The sequence below is a fragment of the Nelumbo nucifera genome, chromosome 3 (genome assembly GCF_055504915.1).
Source record: "Nelumbo nucifera cultivar China Antique chromosome 3, China Antique-T2T, whole genome shotgun sequence".
In the NCBI taxonomy this organism is placed as follows: Eukaryota; Viridiplantae; Streptophyta; class Magnoliopsida; order Proteales; family Nelumbonaceae; genus Nelumbo; species Nelumbo nucifera.
In genome coordinates, this window is record NC_142651.1 from 66634714 (window position 1) to 66654051 (window position 19338).

Genomic DNA, 19338 nt, shown 5'->3' on the forward strand with positions numbered 1-19338 from the left:
GCGTTTGAGAAGGAATCCTAGAGAGGGGGAGGAAGCATGACCGAGAACGGGTGGTATTTTGGTGTGGTTCAATGGACACCCCTTCAAGAGAGGAGAGTAGGCCTTCTAGGTCTCATGATTTGTGAGTCATCTTCTGAAGCCAAAACCACAAGACAAATTAGGGCTGCTAAATGAGACAAAATGTAGAAGGGTTTATCTTTATAAGATAAGGAGAAAAGCAATGGGAAGCTAAGATTCTGTGGCTGAATTTGTTGGGAAGCTTGGGTGCAAAATAAAGGATCCAAATGAACTGAAAGCCTATCTTAATAAGAAGGAAGAAGGAAAGGTGAAGAGAAAAAAGGTTGAGTGAAGTTGAGAGATTAAAGTTGGATGTGGAGGGGGGTAGAGGCTCTAGTGAGAGGAAGAGTGGGAGAAGAGGAAGCCAATAGGAGAGTGGAAATCAGGGGGAAAAGAAGATACCAATTAGAACTGAAGATTGTAAGTTGGATTGTTCGAGGTTTAGGGAGTGCGAGAAAGAAAGCCTTAATAAAGGAGTTGTTGAGGAAAGTTGATCCAGATATAGTCCCAAGTCCAGAATTGAAATTGTTAGTGTTTGATAATAGGTGGGTGTTATGCAGGAGAGAAGAAGAGAGGAAGAGAGGAAGAGAGAAGAGAGATTTGAGAGCCAAAAAGTACGGTTGGCGGTGCCAGCTTTTTTGGTATATATTCTAGGGCGATAGGATATAAAAAATAAAAGGAGAAAATTACAATAGTTCCCCTGCACTACTATACTTAGAGAATTAACAGCCTTTTAATACTCCCCCTCAAGTTGGGACATAGATGCCCAACTTGTCACATAAATCATGATGCCGTGAGTGGTGTAATCCTTTTGTAAAGATGTATGCAAGTTGATCTTCAGTGCTAACATAAGTACACATTTCTCCTGTGATGACCTTTTCCCTGATAAAGTGTTTGTCGACTTCGATGTGTTTAGTTCTATCATGCAGCATTGGATTAGCAGCAATGTTTATGGCTGCTTTGTTATCATAGAATAGGGTCATAGGTCCGTCAACTGGAAAACCCAACTCACTCAACAATTTTTTTTAGCCACATATTTTCAGCCACTCCATGAGACATTGCTCGATACTCAACTTCAGCACTAGATCTAGCTACCACATTTTTCCTTTTGCTTCTCCAGGTAACTAGGTTACCTCCTATAAAGGTACAATAGCCACTAGTTGACTTTCTGTCATTCAGGGATCCTGCCCAATTTACATCAGTATACACTTCAACTTTCAAATCCATGCTTTTGAAACAACAAGCCTGCACCTGGGAACTTTCTTAAGATATCTGAGAACTCTTTCTACTGCTTCAAGATGGGTAATCTTAGGGGCATGCATGAACTGGCTAAGAACACCCACTACATAAGCTATGTCTGGTCGAGCCATAGAAAGATATAACAATCTTTCTACAAGTCTTTGGAACTGTTTCACATCCTCGATGGGTTCACCTTGACAATCACCTAGTTTGTGGTTAGGATCAATAGGAGAATCAACTGGCTTCACTCTCAATTTTCCTGTATCCTGGAATAGATCTAGGACATACTTTCTTTGGGAAATGAAGATACTCTTTTGTGAGCGGGCCACTTCAATCCCAAGGAAGTACCTTAAAGGACTTAGATTCCTTCACTTCAAACTGGGTAGCAAGAAAATTCTTCAATTTCTGAATTTCATCCTTCCAATCACCAGTGATAACTATATCATCAACATATACTATCAGTGTTGCAATTTTCCCTTCCCCTCTTTTCACAAACAATGCTTGATCAGATTGACACTGCTTGTATCCTCTTTGCTGTATTGCTACATGGAACCTGCTGAACTAGGCTCTTGGTGATTGTTTCATCCCACATAAAATTCCTTCTTATTTGAGGTTGCATAGACACTAAAAGCCAAGACATGACCATGCTGTTTTCCTGGTTCCATCTGTCATATTCAGCACTCCCAGAATTGGGTTCTTTGGTTCTCCTATTTATATAACCTATCTTTCCCCTTGCAGTGATGTACAGCTTGATCCCTCTTGACCACTCTAAATAATTTAATCCATTGAGAGGAATAACAGCCATGGGAAAGGATAGGTCCACACCCCCACTCATTCCATTCTGCATTGAGGAAACACTGGATGTAGCAGAATCTTCACCACTCATGATTACAGATTCAAAAACTCTTAAAGTGGGCACAAAACCTTAAAAAAAAAGGTCTAACACCAAGGGAGAAAGGAAGCCCCTTTTTTTCTTCGGAAGCACAACCCTTTTCTGTAAAACACAGGTGCTGCTACAGCACTAACAGGTCATCCCTTGACCTACTTTATCAAACACAGGTGCTGTCACAGCACTAACAGGTCATCTCTTGACCTATGCAGCAACAGAAATGTTGTTACAGCAAGTATAGGTCACTCTCTGACCTTCAGTGCACCATAAAAACTGCTACTGCAACACACAAAAGGTCTTCATGACCTACAGTTTATACAGGGGTCAGTCGACCCCACAAAAAAGGAAAGAAAGAGGTGCTGATCACCTCACATCCAACCAGCAGACCTAGTACAGGTGGCACACGACCAGAAAAAAGAGGAGAGAAGTTACTTCAGTGCGTGAGAAACCTTGTTCTTCAATAAGCCGAACAGTAGATGAGGGCAGCAGATCTGGAAATCTGGTGCGAAAGAAACTGTTCACTCGAGCTCTGCTTTCAGATCTGATAGTCCCGCTCTGATACCATGCTATGCAGGAGAGAAGAAGAGAGAAGAGAGAGAAGAAGAGAGAAGAGAGATCTGAGAGCCAAAAAGTACAGCTGGCAGCGCCAGCTTTTTTGGTATATATACTAGGGCAACAGGATATAAAAAATAAAAGGAGAAAATTACAATAGTACCCCTATTGTACTATACTTAGAGAATTAACAGCCTTTTAACAGTGGGCTAGGATTGTTTTGAAGTTTAGGGACATTAGTTGGACAATGGCTCTGTCTTGGGGGTCTTCAGGGGGAATAGCAACTCTTTGGAAGAATGATATAGTACAAGGGATGGAAGAGTTGGTAGGGAAGTTTACAATTTCTTTGAAATTTCGGCAAGCGATTAATAGTTTTGAATGGGTAATGACAAACATCCAAGGCCCAAATGGATATAGGGAGAGAAAGAAGATGTGGGAAGAGATGGAGGATATCAGAAAAAAAAAAGAGATGGAGGATATCAGAGGACTATGGGAAGGGTCATGGTGTATAGGTGGGGAATTCAATGTAATCAGGTTTACTGCAGAGACTAATAAGGAGAGGCCATACCCTGAGGAACTTTAATCGGTTTATCAATACATTTGAACTCAAGGAGTTGCTTCTTTTGAGCAATAATTTTACATGGTCCAACCTCCAGATTACATTGTTATGTTCAAAACTTGATAGATTTCTATTTATGGTGGACTGGGAGGAACATTGGGAAGATTTGGTCTTGAGGGACCTGCCGAGGATAACTTCTGATCATTGGCCATTTTCCTTGTCAAAGGATGATTTAAGGGGTAGGGGTCCAACTTCGTTTAGATTTGAAAACATGTGGTTATGCCACCTAGGGTTTAAAGAGAAAATTAAGGAGTGGTGGGAAGAGTGATCTAAGGGTTAAATAGGAGGGTATGGAGTTTTGCCACAAGCTAAAAGAGTTGAAAACTAAAATAAAAGAGTGGAATATTCAGCATTTTGGGAGACTGGAAGAGAGATATTATTTTTTTGTTCTAAATATTGTTTTATTTAGTTTTATTTGATGTTGTGTTTTTTTAAGATATGAAAATGCATCTTAAGTTATTATATTATTTTTGTCTTTTTAGGAGTTTATAATTTTAAATATTAGAATACTGTTTGTACGATGTAAAAATATGCACAAGTACAATTGTTTCACAAATAAAGGAATCATCATCCAAAAATGATAAAGCATTTGTTTTTTGGAAACTCCATAAAAACAATACATTGATTGAAGCAAGAAACTAAACATTGAGATCATGAAATGTATTGTTATAATATTTCTTGTTGATACTTAGAATTGGATATCTTGATTCTTTAAACCATGTTACAGTCCAAATATCAAGATAACAAAAATTGAAATCATGTAATATTGGTCACTTTGTTACATATTAGCAATGCCTTCTGAATTAGTTTTAGAAAGATGAATGCCACATGTCACAGTGAAATCTGAAATGTTCTGGGAGTTCCTTGGGACACTGTAAAACTATAACCTCCCTGTGGTTATACGACAATAATGAAGCCATAAAGCCTAGCCAAAGTCTTTGTCTTGCTTATGATTCTATTTTCATTGTTTCCTCCTATGTCCACATTGCAGATATTTTTCCTTGTTTTCTTTTCAAGTCTTTAGTTGATTTTATACATTGCATACACTATACATTGACCCATAAAAGAATTGATTTATGCATTTATTTTATAAACAGGTTAATATGAATGAGAAGGATTACCAAAGAAAGAAGAATAAGTTTCTGCCAAAGATCCATGCATGGTATTTTCACTTCTCTTTTTATGAAAAATTTTCCCTTCTCTCTCTCTCTCTGTTAAACCCAACAAAAGTGCACCCTTACACATGCACAACACAATGTGTGGCATGCACTTTGTTCATGTTAATGATGCAAAGATATAAGAACAGAGAAAAACATTCTGGAAAATAAAAGTTTGGCAAATGGAGTAAAATAAAATTTGTTTTTCTTTCTATTTATGGGGGAATTTTCTTTGTTAAGTTTTTAAGGGATTATTTACCATTAAACTTGATGGAAAATGGGCATTATTTGTTTGGGGTGCTATAGTATTCATCTTTATAAGTTTATATTGTGGTTTCCCTAGACTTTTTTCACATTGCTGCAAATAAAGAAGCTTTATTTGGCAAGTTTAAATGATTTTAGAAGCTTGGGGACTTGGAACCCTATATTTATCTGATCTCTAATGCATTTTGGAAGGAGATGCTAGGATCAGTGTTTTAAAAGTCGTGGGAGGCGTATGCCTGGATGCACACATCCAGGCGAGGCTCCCCCAAAACGCCCTGAGGCGTTGACTCCTCTGAAGTGTACACCTCAGGTGTAAGAGACATACACATACGCTTTTTTTCATGAGGCGTGCTAGAGGAAAGGAAAGGGAAAGAAAGGGAAGGAAAAGAAAAAGAAAGAAAGAGAAGAAAAAAGAGAAAAAGGAAAGGAAAGGGAAGGGAAGAAAAGATAAGGGGAAAGAAAGTGGGCCAGCCCCTGGACCCCTTGGCTGGGGAGCAAAGACCCCCCTTTCAACTAGTGCTATGCATCTCCTTCTTTTTAATATAAAAGGTTTTTATTAAAAATAAAGAAAAATGAGATCCTCCTTCTTCCTTATCCCCCTCCTCTTAAGGAGGCTTGCACCTCCTTGTGTTTGGGAGGCTTATGCCTCTTACATTCTGAACTACACCTCACGCCTCTAGGTAGTGGAATGCCTCACGTCATGCCTCCATCATTTATCCGGTTCTTAAGTGATCTAATACTTTGTTAGAAGAGGTAACAGCTCGTGCTTCTTCATGGGTTTCCTGTATTGCCTTATATTCTGATTTAATAAATTATTCATTCATCAAAAAAAAATGGTTGCAAAGTCCTAAAGGGGGTTTTATGATGAAATTTTTCTTTGATGCCAGAAAGGAGAACTAATTTCTTCCACACTTTTGTATGGCATTATTTTGGTTCCAACAGAGATGGCATTGTTTTTGTTATGTGCATACTTAGGTAAAATTCTGAAGGTTGAGTGTTCAGCTAATGTCATTAAGGAAGATGCTGAGTTTTGGAACGTGGATGCATCCTATGTTGGGGGGGGGGGCAGAATCAATTTACTATTTTTTAGGCGACAAGGCACCCTTGGAGGCTCGCCTCGCCTAATTGCCAAGCAGTTTCATAAATTGTGTTGTAAAATACTTTTATATTCTTAATTTTTTGATTTTATAATTATTAAACTAAATATTCATTTTGTGTGTTTATATACTAATTTCTTTTTTATTATTTTCTTATTTGTTAGGGTTTAATCAACACATGCATTGCTAAATTCTGCATTGAACCCTCCAAGACTTCAAAACCTGAACCAATAAGTAAGGAAAAACTTAAACTTTTGTCTAACCAACACATAAGACAATAGGGGTTCAGCCCCTATATTTTTTGAAATTTCTTTTCTTTCTTCCTTTTCTTCTCATGAATATGTTGATTTTCTATACTTCCCTTTACTACTACTAGCTGGAAACTATGATGAATACCTCCCTTTACTACTAGCTGGAAACTATGGAAGGAGAAGAACTTTTTCATTTTTGAGTGCATATGGCCTAAGAAAGAGAAAGTAATAAATCAAACCTTCTAATGTCCTATAACAATAAAAAACTATGTCCTATTCTATTGGGCACATTCTTAGATGGTTCCAAATGTGCCAGGTTTTATTATATTTTAAGGGTTTTGGTAGAAATTGACTAAGAACTAAGGCTGCAAGTCGGATCTGACATGAAGAATTTCAATTACATTGGGCTTGGCTTATGGTTTGGGCCCATTGTAAATTCAACAAATTCCCAACCCAACCCAATTTCCCAAATAAGAACCATCTTGAATAATGCATTCTTTTATCAATGTTATCTTGAATAATGCATCTTTCTGTAAAGCCACATATCATACACATGTAGAGACCATATATGTGGTTATTGACTTATTGTACCTTGGCTTTTTCTTCCTGGTTTTGTTTTGGGTTGCAAGTTTCAACATTTGGTTTATTCTTATTTTCTGTTTTAGCCAGTAATGTGAAAATGTATTAGTGAAACAATTACAGGCATAAAGTAAAATGGGAAAGAACAAAGTACAGAAAAACTCAACCTGTCAAAATTGGGAATGAAAAGAGATGTTTTTTCTTGCATCCTTCTTTGGCAAGCTATTCAACTTAAGGATCAGTCGATCTGTAAAACCAAATGAATGTGGGATTCAATATGTGACTCAAGGATCAGTTTTTACTTTTGAAGAAAAAATAAATCATGTTTACTGAATACTGTGTTCTGGATACTCCTCCCAAGCTTAGAAACCATCTAGAGTATTAGCATATCTGAGATCTATGAATAGAAATTTTCTTGAGTTTGAGAGAAGTGGAAGAAAGGGCTCAACTTTTGGGGTGGGAGATAGCACAATGGCCATTAAAGTATTTGTGGCTTCCACTAGGGGATAATCCAACCAAAAGGAGCTTTTGGAATCTGGTGATTGATAGATTCACAAAAAGGTTAGTGTCTTGGGAGAAAAACTACCTATCTTTGGGTGGTAGGATAACTCTGATTAAGTCCACATTGTCTAATCTCCCAGTTTACTTCTTGTCTGTGTTTAAAATCCCTGTGGGAGTGTGCGAAGTTTTGGAAAAATTAATGAGGGACTTCCTATGGGAATCAGGGGAGGAAAAAAGGGATCATAGAGTTAGGTGGGATATTGTTACCAAAGCCAAAAGTGATGGAGGGCTCGGGTTGGGTAATCTACAGAAAAAGAATGAAGCTTTATTGGGGAAATGGCTATGGAGATTGACAAATGAGAGGGATAATATGTGGGCTCAAGTAATTCTAAGTATCCATGGGCAAGCAGTGGACGGCTGGGATGCGGGAGTCTCATCTAGGGCTACAAGAGCTTCCCCTTGGAAGTCCATCCATGCTATTTTACCTTCATTCCTTCCACTCATCAGGTATGACGTTTGTTCTGGTAGTTTTGTGAAATTTTGGGAACACACTTGGGTAGGGAACTCACCTCTGAAAGAGCAATTTCCAGCTTTGTTCTCCCTATCGAGTTTTAAAAATGAGCCTGTTTCCACCTTTCTATCCCCTACTTTGCCTGCTCCTATTTGGAACTTGGGTTTTAGAAGGGCTCTTAGAGACTCTGAGTTGAACACCATTTCTGATTTGCTTAAGATCCTAGATGAGGTGGTTATTGATCCCTCTAGAAGGGATAATAGGATTTGGGTTCCTTCCTCCTCGGGTGTATTTACTTGCTCTTCCTTTTTCAAAGAATTAACCCAGTCTCAACTGGCTTTCAGACACCCTTTCCCAGTCTTTGAAATTTGGGGTAGACCAATTCCTCCCAGAGTGGGTGCTTTCTGCTGGGAAGCATTCTTGGAAAAGTGTAATTCTTGCGACGTACTTCAAAGGAAAAGGCCAAATTGGTGTTTGTCCCCGCACTGGTGTATCCTATGTAAGGAGAATGGTGAGAGCCGCTATCACTTAATGGTTTCCTGTCCTTTTGTATCAGAAATCTGGTGCTGGTTTTTTTCTCTCTTCGGTTGCAGGTGGTCCTCTCCTCCAAGTGTGCAAAGCTTGTTTAACATTTCGTTAGTGAGAGGGTTAAAAAAGAGAGGTAAATTTCTGTGGAGATGTGTAAGAGCAGCAATATGTTGGACAGTGTGGGAGGAAAGAAATCAAAGAATATTCCTTGAGAAAGAAAGAAATAAAGAAGCTATCATTGAAGTAGTGTCCATTAGGGTGGCTCATTGGGTTAAGACCTTGAAGCTCTTTGAAGATTACACAGCAGGAGATATCATTAAGAACTGGTTGGAAGTGGCTTGGTCAGCCCCCTTGAGAACTGCCCCTTCTCCAGTTTGGGTTCCTCCACCCTTGGGCTACAACACTAAGTTGAACTTTGATGGAAGTAGTGGAGGAAACCCAGGTCCTTCAGGTATATAGGTGGAGCTTTCAGGGATGAAGAAGGTCAAATTATTGGAATGTATTCGGGGCCTATTGGATGGGGGATTCTCTGAGGGCTGAAATACTGGCAGTCTTGGAAGGGATCAAAAGAGCATGACAGCTGAATATCAGAAAACTGGTGGTGGAAGGTGATTCGAGCCTGGTTATTAGGTGGTTGCAGAAGGAAGACTTCAGTTTGTGGAAATACCTAAATGAGAAAAAGAGAATTAAACATTTGATTCAAAACATGGAAGTTCAGTTTCAGTGGACTAAAAGGTGTGGCAATTCCTTGGCAGATTCTTTGGCTAAGCGAGGGGTGGGAAGAGCTATTCTTTTCTGGGCAACTTTGTAATCTGAAGTAAACTTTTGGGAGGGTTAAGAGGTTTTACCCCTCCCTGTTGTATCCTCCTTTTTAATCTCTTTATTAATAAAAGTTTCTGTTATTTATCAAATTTTTTTTTCTTGAGTCAATTCAAATCCTATCAACTGACAGCCCTACTTCTTGGTTTGCTTGGGGTATTAATCTTCTTCTTGGGCTGAGGGTTTTTGCCTTTATGTTTGGTTGGTGACCCTTCCAAGGCAACTTCTTTGGTCTTTTGAACTTTTTCCCTAAATTTGGGACTATTCTTTGATAGTAAATGAAAAGAAATTTTATTAAATAGGAAAACAAAGTTTTACAGTTAAAAGGGCACAAGGGGTTGGTAGCAGGGGCATCAAGCTTTTATAATTTCTACTTGTGCAGCATAACATTCTTTGTTATTATTAAATAAAGTCATACAATATCGAATAGGACTATAGAGTTTTAGATTGTATATGCGTGTCGATGAGGAAATGTTATTACCTTAACTGCTGTCTGGAGTCAGACTCATTAAAAAAAACTGCTGTCTGGTGTCAGAATTCTATGCCTTTGCGTTATTTTGTTGAATGGTTAGGCTTTGCTTGTCATTCTTCCTTTTTCCTTTTTTTAATGAAGTTATGTCGCACATTAGATTGTAAGGATTGTGATGCAGGAGACAAAGAGTCAACATTGGAATTTTCTGAATTTTATGTATTTCTGCATTTCTGGACAGCAGGGGTATTTTGGTCATTTTAACATGTGTCTGTTGGGTCCAGTCCATATCTAGTTATACTTGGTTTATGTTTAAGGTTTCAGAGTCATTACATAAGTAATTTCTGAGCTTTTAATAGTCTTCTTTGGGTTGAGTCATCTACAGTCTATAAATATTTATGGACATTTTACATAAGAAGGATCAATGAAGTTTATTTGATTTCCTACAGCTTATGCTACCTACGGTGAATCATTCCCATCCCCTATAGTAATTCTAGGAACCCTAGGAATGAATCCTATGCTTTTCTTTTTCTCTCTTCTTTCTTATTCCTTCAAGAAGCTATTATAATCCACAACAACCATAGTGTTCTTTATCAGAAGCCATTCATTCATTAACACCCTAAATCAGATTGCTTCATCATGTAATTGAATCCAATGGTTATAGCAGTAAGCAATATGTGTTCATCCTTCTGTTTTTGAGATATATTACCAAGGAGTTTGACTGCTTGTTCATTAGCTAGAGGGGAGGATCCAATTAAGAAGTTTTGTATAGATGCACTTGAACAGGTTTTCTTTCTTTCTCGGTTGTAGATCTTGTTTCATCATTTTTTTTTTATTTCCTTCATGCTTGTTAACATGGTATCCTTGATTGTATGACACTGAAACACAACATAAAGAAAAGTCAACACCTACAAGAATTAATATGAATAGTCAAATAGGGGAGAACAACCTTCTTCCAACCACTTGCTATTCATATGCTATGTATTGTACTTTCCCCTTTGGTGCCTTGCCTTAATTCTGCAATATAATTATAGTCCACAACAACCACAGGGTTCTTTATCAGAAGCCATTCTTTCATTAACACCCTACATCAGATTGCTTTATCAGTAAGCAACATGTGTTCATCCTCCTGTTCTTGAGATATATTCCTAAGGAGTTTTGACTGCTGGTTCATTAGCCAGAAGGGAGGATCCAATTAAGAAGTGATACTGAATTAATGCTTGTTTCCATAGAAAGTTTTGTATAGATGCACTTAAATAGGTTTTCTTTCTTTCTCGGTTGTAGATCTTGTTTCATCATTTTTTTTTTTATTTCCTTCGTGCTTGTTAACATGGTATCCTTGATTGTATGACACTGAAACTCAACATAAAGAACAAGTCAATACCTACAAGAATTAATATGAATAGTCAAATAGGGGAGAACAACCTTCTTCCAACCACTTACTATTCATATGCTTTGTACTGTATTTTCCCCTTTGGTGCCTTGCCTTAATTCTGCAATATAAATGCAGTGTTTTAACCTGTTCCTGTTTTTCTTATTTTGCTATTACAGTATTATCTTGAATTCTCTTCTGTTAAAGATATCTTTTTTTTCTTTTTTTTTTTTTATCTCTTAGGGTGCAAGAGCATGGGGGTGAGACAATTATCCCTTTCAGTGCTGTTTTAGAGAAGAATCTTACAGATATGCCAGAGGATGAAGCTGCAAAGTATTGTGCAGAGAACAAAGTCCAGAGGTCAGTTTAAATATCCACATTATCTACTCTCTTACCAATCAGGACATAATGACTGGTTGAAAGACAATTTCAGGGTTTCACCATGAAAATAGGATCTGTATCATTGGAAGTAAATGTTGCAACTAGCTTAGTATTTGTTTGTCATTCTATATCATATTTTTGAGTCAAATGATGTACATATATGCTCGTGATATTTTTTTTGATAGATTATATACTCATGATAATTTTAATTGGTGAACTTTATTTTCTTTTCTTTTTTTATTTATATTGTTATTTGTTTAATGGATATTGTGGTCTTATGTATGGTTGCATGCATATTTAGATTCTTTTTGGTTTTTTCCATTTGAACATATGTTTGTTTCTCTACTACTTTGCTTTAAATGAATAACACAAATCTTTGTTCATTAACAAATATTAGTATGTATGGAAGTGGACAATACCTTACAAATTAGAAAAAGTAAATCCCATTAATCATTTCATTGCCTTACAAAGTCCATCCTCTTGACATTCATGATGTCCTTGAAGACCAAAGACCTATCAAGAAGCAATACATTCATACAATATTTTCGTTGTGGTTGTGTCAAGTCCTTAATTTTTGCTAGACTGAGAACGGGTTATTAAAGTACTCCCAATCACAACTTAAAAAAGAATAGGGGCTTTCTTTCCAGGTTGATCTTCTAAGCCCTTTCCTATTGGTGGGCTGAAATAATTTTAGGAAAGAAAGTGGCTGAAAGATGCCACTTGTCCTATCATAACAAGAGGGCTGTTTTCCCTCCTCTAGCCACTTTAAGTGGGGTGACACATGTCACCCTTTAGACCGATTCATTTGGTAAATAGCCCATAGAAAATCATTGCAAAGGTGTTGTTTAGAAGGCTGAGCGAAGTGCTTCCCACCATTGTTTTCTCAAATCAAGGCGCCTTTGCCAAAGATAGAGTGAGAGACAAATCATTGATCAAATCCTTGTAGCAAATGAAAATGTTGAAGACTTAAAGAGAAGCGGAAGAAAAGGGATGATATGCAAGTTAGGTTTGGAAAAGGCTTATGATATGGTTGATTGGTCTTTTTTGCTAGAAGTTTTAGTGAATTTCAGTTTTGGGGTGAGGTGATGTAAATGGGTGGAGGATTTTGTAAGGACTTGTCATTTTTCTATTTTGTTGAACAACACTATGGTGGTAGGCCTGTCAACGGAGCGAATTTGATTTGAATCAGCTTATATTCCAATTCGAATTCGAATTCGATTACAAAGAAGGTGATTCGGATTCAATTAAATATCTGTTGGATATATAAAACCAAAAACCTAATTCAAAATCGATTAAAATATCGAATATTAGATTCGATTCGAATTCGGCCAATTACTTTCACTTTCCTTGTAAACCCTAACAAAGCTAGATGCATTGAGAAAAGGGGAAGAAGAGCCTGTCTTTTAAAAATAAAACTAATAAATGATATGCGGCATCTGCAACGAAACATTGAACAAGAGAAGTGTCAACAACAAGACATTGAACAAAAAGAAAATAGAAGAAAATAGAGTAAACTAAAAAAACCTAAAACAGAGTGAACAAAGGTGCTAAGATGGATCATTTGCTATTCTTCAAAGTATGGACACATCACTTGTTATTCTTGAAAAGCTGTAGAGGATATTGATCCTGAATGGTGGTTGCTCAGTGCTCATAGCTTGAAAATAGAAAAGACAGAGGCAGAGAGGAAGAGAAGAGGAAAAAGCAAGAAGAATGAAATTAAAAGAGAGGGAGGGGAAAGGAGAGAGAGAGAGGAGGAGGTGGAGGAGGAGGAGGGAGGGAGGGGTTATAAACTAATCAGTAAGATATTCAATCATTAAATTTATCGAACCATTCGAATTTGATTCAATTATGTCGGGAATTGAATTTGGAATCGGATAATCGGATACCGTTTACACCCCTATGTGGTGGATCATTTCCCTACTTCTAGAGGAATTAGGCAAGGAGACCCCTTATTTCCTTTCCTCTTTACTTTGGTTGTAGAAATGTTGGGCATGCCTTTGGAGAGGGCAGAATGCAGATTCTGGGATGTTGGTGAGTAGGAGGGGATAGAGTTAAAATCACACATACAGTTTGCAGATGGCACCATTCTATTTTGTGAAGGAGATGAGATTGGATGGGTTAGGAATTTGAATATGGTGATAAATCTCTTTGAAAAGGATGCCAAACCTAGAAGTCAATTTTGACAAAGGTAATAAATTTATATAGATATAAATCTATGAATTTATTAATTATAAATTTTATATCAGTAGATATACCTATGTATTTGTGTATAAAAATATATTATTTGAAATTTAATCTGTCTTGGATCTGGGATCTTAATCAGATCAAATGGTTCTTTCCAAATTTGATTTGCCTAAGTAAAAGGAGCATCCAAATCGAAAAAAATTCAGATAGGATTTCAGACTTTTGAACTTTGTTGGCTGTCTTGATCTTAATGTATCCAACCTTCCTCTTTTGTTGTTTTTATTAAAAAAGATTGTAAACTAAATGTTTTATATCATTCTTTTTATTGCATATTTGCAGTCAATTTTTAGTGTAAAGTCAACATAAATCCTTGTCCACTTCTGTTCTTGCCATATCTTGTCAACTCGTACAAAAGCCCACGTCCCAATGTTGGTACCAGCTATCTGGGGTAATGGGATGGGTGCACTGGATACAGGCTTACCCTTTGGTATTTCTTTTTCTTTCTTTTCTTATTTATTTAGTTTTGGCACAAAGTGGCCACTCTCAGACTTGAACCCATGTCCTCATCCTTGTCAGATGGAGATTTTACCATTAGACTAAGTTATGGCCCCTCTTATCAACTCATAGTGGCATTAAATGATTAATTTGCAAGATTCATGTTGTAACTTGTAAGAAGAAAATGCAATAAGTTTATATTATGATAAATTTTTCATGCATCATCATAATGTATAAGCATCTGAAATTGATGGAATCCAATTTTGTTCCAGTGCCCTTCCAAAAATCATAAAGATAGGATTCTCAGCTATTAATCTCATCTACTTTTTTACAGCCGGACCTGATGAGGTAAGGATTTTTATTCCAGAACTGTGCCATTTCCTCTCTTGTGTGTAACACTTGAGCTCCCTTTTCAAAATATGGATGTTACTGAGCTAAATAATCATGCTTGTATTTCTCTTTTCCTTCAGTGCTTTCTCATAGTTATTCATGCAACTATTCTGATCTAAGTAGAGATCCTTGCTATTAAATGCATTTTAAGTAACCATGATGACTAATGTGTATATGCTGACTAAAAGGCAAGAAGTAACTGTCCATATAATTTATATAGACCTAGTATGTTGATTCATCTTATTACTGTCATAGCTCATTTGCTTATAATGACAAGTTTATTTAGGGATATGTCCTGGATGGAGCATGGTGAGAGTGGGCCTTGGTGCAATGGTTGGGTTGCTCCATTGTCACCTGGATGACCAGGGTTTAAATCTTGGAAGCAGCTCTGTATGTGCAAGGTTAAGGCTGTGTGTATCTGTGCCTCCCCATACTGCCGCATTGGCGGGAGCCTCATGCTCTGGGCTGTACTTTTTATTCTTCACTCATCAATCAGGAGTTTTTTTGCTACATAAAACACCCATCCCCTTCATACACGCAATATTGCTGATAGGAGAGTTTTATATTTGGGGATCTGTCTTGGAAGGCAGACAACTGTAATAGAGTCAATGTTATAGGATTTGCTGTAAATACTATTTACTTGCTAATGGATTTCGGTTAAGCTTGTCAACTTTTTCATATTTGCAATAAAATTCTGACCAGTTACCAATCAGAAAAAGAAGCATGGCATATAGATAATGTGGATAGTGAAAGAGGACGGTGGCCAATCCAGAGGATCCTCTATACTGGTCATAGGATTCATCTATGGAGCATAACAAGTGGGGTTGTCATTATTTATCAAAAAATTAATGGTGTCATCTTCCATCAAAAAAGGTGGTTCCATGTTCCATCTATTGAGTTTTCATATTTGTCCTGATCAGAAAAATTTCATTATAAATTTATTTTTTTTATAGAGAAGTATGCAGAATAGTTGAATAATTTATTAAGTTTTTGAACACCCACTATACTGATTTTGCATTTTAGTATGGTGCACATTTTTATTAAACCTTATTTCTTGCACTCTTTGTTAGTATTGTGCACATTTTTTGTTTTCAATCAGAACAAAAGCCCCAAAAATGTTGAAATTTCTTCTCTGAAATGAAGTGAATTAAGAACTTTGCACCATACATCAGGAGCTTGTCAAGGACCTAGTCAGCCTCCTGTAATTCTTAAGTTTCACTAGGAAACTTTGGTTTGAAATATTCTCATTACTTCTTTATCTAGATGTCTTTACAATATTTTGTGTAGGAAAACATTATTTTTTTTTTAAACATCGACTTTGTTGTATTGGCTATTCTTATGTAAATTGCTTGAGTGAGGAGTAAGTTTCTTTCTATGGCTTAATCACTGGAGTGAGAATCTTGTAGACTATATATCCTTCCTAATTCTAATGTATAAATTGAGGCATCAAAAAATCGTTCTCTAGGTGCATGTCTCACTTGCACCTCCTTCAACTTCACTTACATTTCATGTTAACAACATCTCTTTTTGGATTGATTTTTTTTCTTGGTTGGTAACAATCAAAACTTTATGAATATAAAAACACAGTATACAAATTTACAAAGGAGAAAAGTAGGCCATTACATACAATCCACCCAAATCTCTTGCATCAAATCCCTTCTGAAGCCTCTCCCTAAAATAATTAATTTCTATTTACCTCTTTCCTTGTGAAGCCTCAGCCATACTGTTATAAGATCTAGGAATACATTGGACAGTAAAAATCAATTCCTGTACAAGTAATTTGATCCCTTAAAATGTATCTGCACTTCCATGTTCTTGTGGATTGTTTTTTATCCATCCCACAACAACCTTGACTCTTCTTCCTCAATTATCCCACTGTGGCTTAGTTCTTTCCCTAGTTTCAGTCCTTGTAAAACTGTTAGCTTCTCTGCCCTTGTTGAGTCACCAAAACCAACCTGTGAACAAAGCCATTATTGATCAATCTGCCCCTCTGATTACTCCTGTTCATGAGGGTCCTGGATTCCTGATGCTGCAGCCTTTGAAGTTCATCTTAATTTTCTGAAATGTCGGTGGTAGCCAATTCCTATGAATGCCATCACATGATACAGTGGAGAATAACATAAAGTCTTAGCCCAATGCTCCACTCTTACCAGAATAGTTTCGACCATTGCTTCTAAGGATTGATAACAACCATATTTTTATGAATAGAAGATTACAATAAGGACAATTCAAGCTTTTACAAAGGCATGAGTGCAAGACCACAAGGAACCTCAACTGTAGCAAGCCAATAGCAAAAGTATGAAAAGCATACTTTGCCAATTCTCTCTCTCTCATGCAATTCTTCTATTGGCTTTGTGATATAATAAAGGCCAAAGGTTAGGTCAGTAGCTGGCCTAATGCCTCTCAACACCCTCGCATGGTTTGCAATTTCAATATCAACATACATTTCACCATGTAGAGATGGGGAAGTATTGTATTGCTCCCTAACGAATCCACAATACTTAACCAAATCTCTTCTTTGGCACGGTTTTTGACCTGTGGCTTTGTAGGTAAATCGCTTCTTTGGCGTGGTTCTTGCAGAAATGATGTGTTTCTCTTGCTTTCTCTGTTTTTGTTGTTCTTGTTGGTTGGTCATAGTTGTGTGGTCTGGGGGGTGTTATCTTAACACCTGCTCTGAGTTGTATTCAGTTTCTTTTTTTCTTTTAATAATTTTTTTCCATTTACTTATCAAAGAAAAGAAAAACTTAACCAAATCTCACTGACCGGTAACATTGCACTCCAGTCCCCAGATAGCTGGGACCAACATTGGGAATTGTTTTCCCTATTCACTCCTCTCTGGAATTAGTATTATTTTGATTTGTTTTCTGTTTTCCTATCTACTTCCGCTCCCTCCCTCCCTCCCTCTCTCTCTCTCTCAGTTGTCCTCCTTGGTAAGGGAGTGGTCCTCAGTTCAGATTTGAAAATAAAAGATTGTGTGTATCTGTTTTTTTTTGTCATAATGTGGGTTATTTGAATGTAGAGAAATGGTAGAGTTTCTCCAAAAAATCAGACATTTTAGATAATTTGAATATTTGATAACTATCAATGTGGCTCCTAAGAACACAATTTCTTGGCTTCTCTGCCAATAAGGTGTCTAGTAGATTGTATGCTGTGTCTAGGTAATCTCGTCCTAGATTGTGATGGAAGAGTGATCTTCTCCTAAGCATGGAGCTATTAAGCTCAACTCTGTTGGCTGTTTTCCTGCAAGCTGATCTATTTCAGAGTTGGATTTTTTGGAGATAATGGTGGTGGCATTATCCATGCCACTCCATTGGGACCAATGGCATGGTTAAGGGCTAAAATCTGGGCTTTAGTTCACTAGGTGTGTACATGTGCTTGCTAATTGGGTCATTTTTTTTTTAATTTCTTTTGAAGGGCTACACAACGGGGGGGGGGGGGGGGGGGTAGCCTATCCCCCAATCCGTAACCCCCCCCCCTCCCCAACCCATGTGCAGGCGGGATTTGATCCCAAATCTCTGCTGCAACTCGATGGTTGGCACCTTGCTCTAATTGGGTCATTTAGAGTTTGTATTCAGAACCTTAAAGAAGGCATGCAAGTGAAGTGACTTTTATGATCAAGGGTCCATAGAAGGAGGTCAATTCAAGATTACTGCTTAATTGCTGAGGGGGAGGGATTCAAAGCTAATAATTGGGTGGCTAAGGAATCCAGACACTGTTGTTTGGACCTACAGGGAAGCTGTGAAGAGGTTTAAATGGTTGATTTCCAGTATGACAGTAAGAATTCAGTGTGGAAAGAAATCGGCTAATGGGATAGCTGAATGTCTAGCTATGAAAGGAGTGCATAGGGATCATCTTTTCTGGGCTCAATTGTAATTTGCTACTGTTTGTGATACTGCACCTTGTGCCTCTTTGTGGGAAGTTTATTGTGTAAGTTGTTTCTACTAATTCTTTATGAAATCTTTTCTACTAATAAAAATAAGATTACTGGTTAATTGCCACCACTGCTGACAACTAATGCTGAAACTGATTTGCAAGTGAGTTGGGGATCCTAACTTGAGTCATAGGATAGTAATGCTTACTGCTATGTCTTTAAATAATTGTTTTTTTTGAATTAATTTAATTTTAATTTTTGAAATTCATCTGTCAGTTCAGTGTATCTACTCTAATATGAATGAGGACTTCCCTCTTATTGACCTTTTCTTGTCCTCCACAATGCCAATAGAAACTACTGTTTTTCTATGTAAAGGTGTAGGTTTCCCTTTATTGACTCGTTTCACTGACAACTGGTTTCCACAGGTGAAGTGTTGGCAAATCAGACGCCAAACAAAGGCTCCTCAAGCTGCTGGTGTTATCCATACTGATTTTGAGAGAGGATTCATTTGTGCAGAGGTGCTTTATACCCCCATATTTTATTTTATTTTTTATCAATATATCCTATATTTTACTCCTTATCATTCAGTACCTATTCTGACTTAGTTTCAGTAGAAATTGGAAATTAGTCAAGTACTTTTTAGACTTCAGCTTTCTCTGAATGTTAATTTCTGCTTACACATTTTTTTATGAATAACAATTCTGAGTTTTATTAATATGAAATATTGAAGAGTAGAATATGCATATCCCTCCAAGGTGGCTGGACTTAGTTAACCACCTCTTCTGAATTCATTACACTATCCCTCTCCTGGGGGTTCTGTTCCCATACCATCTGATTTCTTAATGCTCCATCATGTGGAGGCTAAAGGGTCTAATTCCTTTGCCTTCATGGGTATGAAGGGGATTTTCCTCCTTCATGGACACCTTTTATTGATGAGGAGATTGTGTGCTACACTCATGAAAGAAGTGGTGGAGAGATTCCAAAGCTTAAAGCAAATTCCAGTATTACCTACAATAGACACCTCTCACTTTGTTAAATCTGATAACTTCCTTGTTTCTTTATTCTTTTCTTTTTATCAGCAAAGGAAAATTTATTAAATCGGGAGATTTAGAG

The 19338-nt window shown here is 37.2% G+C and overlaps 1 protein-coding gene across 2 annotated transcripts in view; it reads left to right on the forward strand.

Moving 5' to 3' along the window:
- Nucleotides 1–19338, forward strand: part of LOC104588919 (GTP binding protein) — a 49350-nt gene that overhangs the window by 20656 nt on the left and 9356 nt on the right. For both annotated transcript variants that reach the window (XM_010247043.3, XM_019196224.2), the window contains 4 exons: nucleotides 4454–4518; nucleotides 11148–11264; nucleotides 14237–14312; nucleotides 18651–18743. In XM_010247043.3, coding sequence (XP_010245345.1) covers nucleotides 4454–4518; nucleotides 11148–11264; nucleotides 14237–14312; nucleotides 18651–18743 — 351 coding nt within the window. The remainder of the gene's footprint in view (nucleotides 1–4453; nucleotides 4519–11147; nucleotides 11265–14236; nucleotides 14313–18650; nucleotides 18744–19338) is intronic.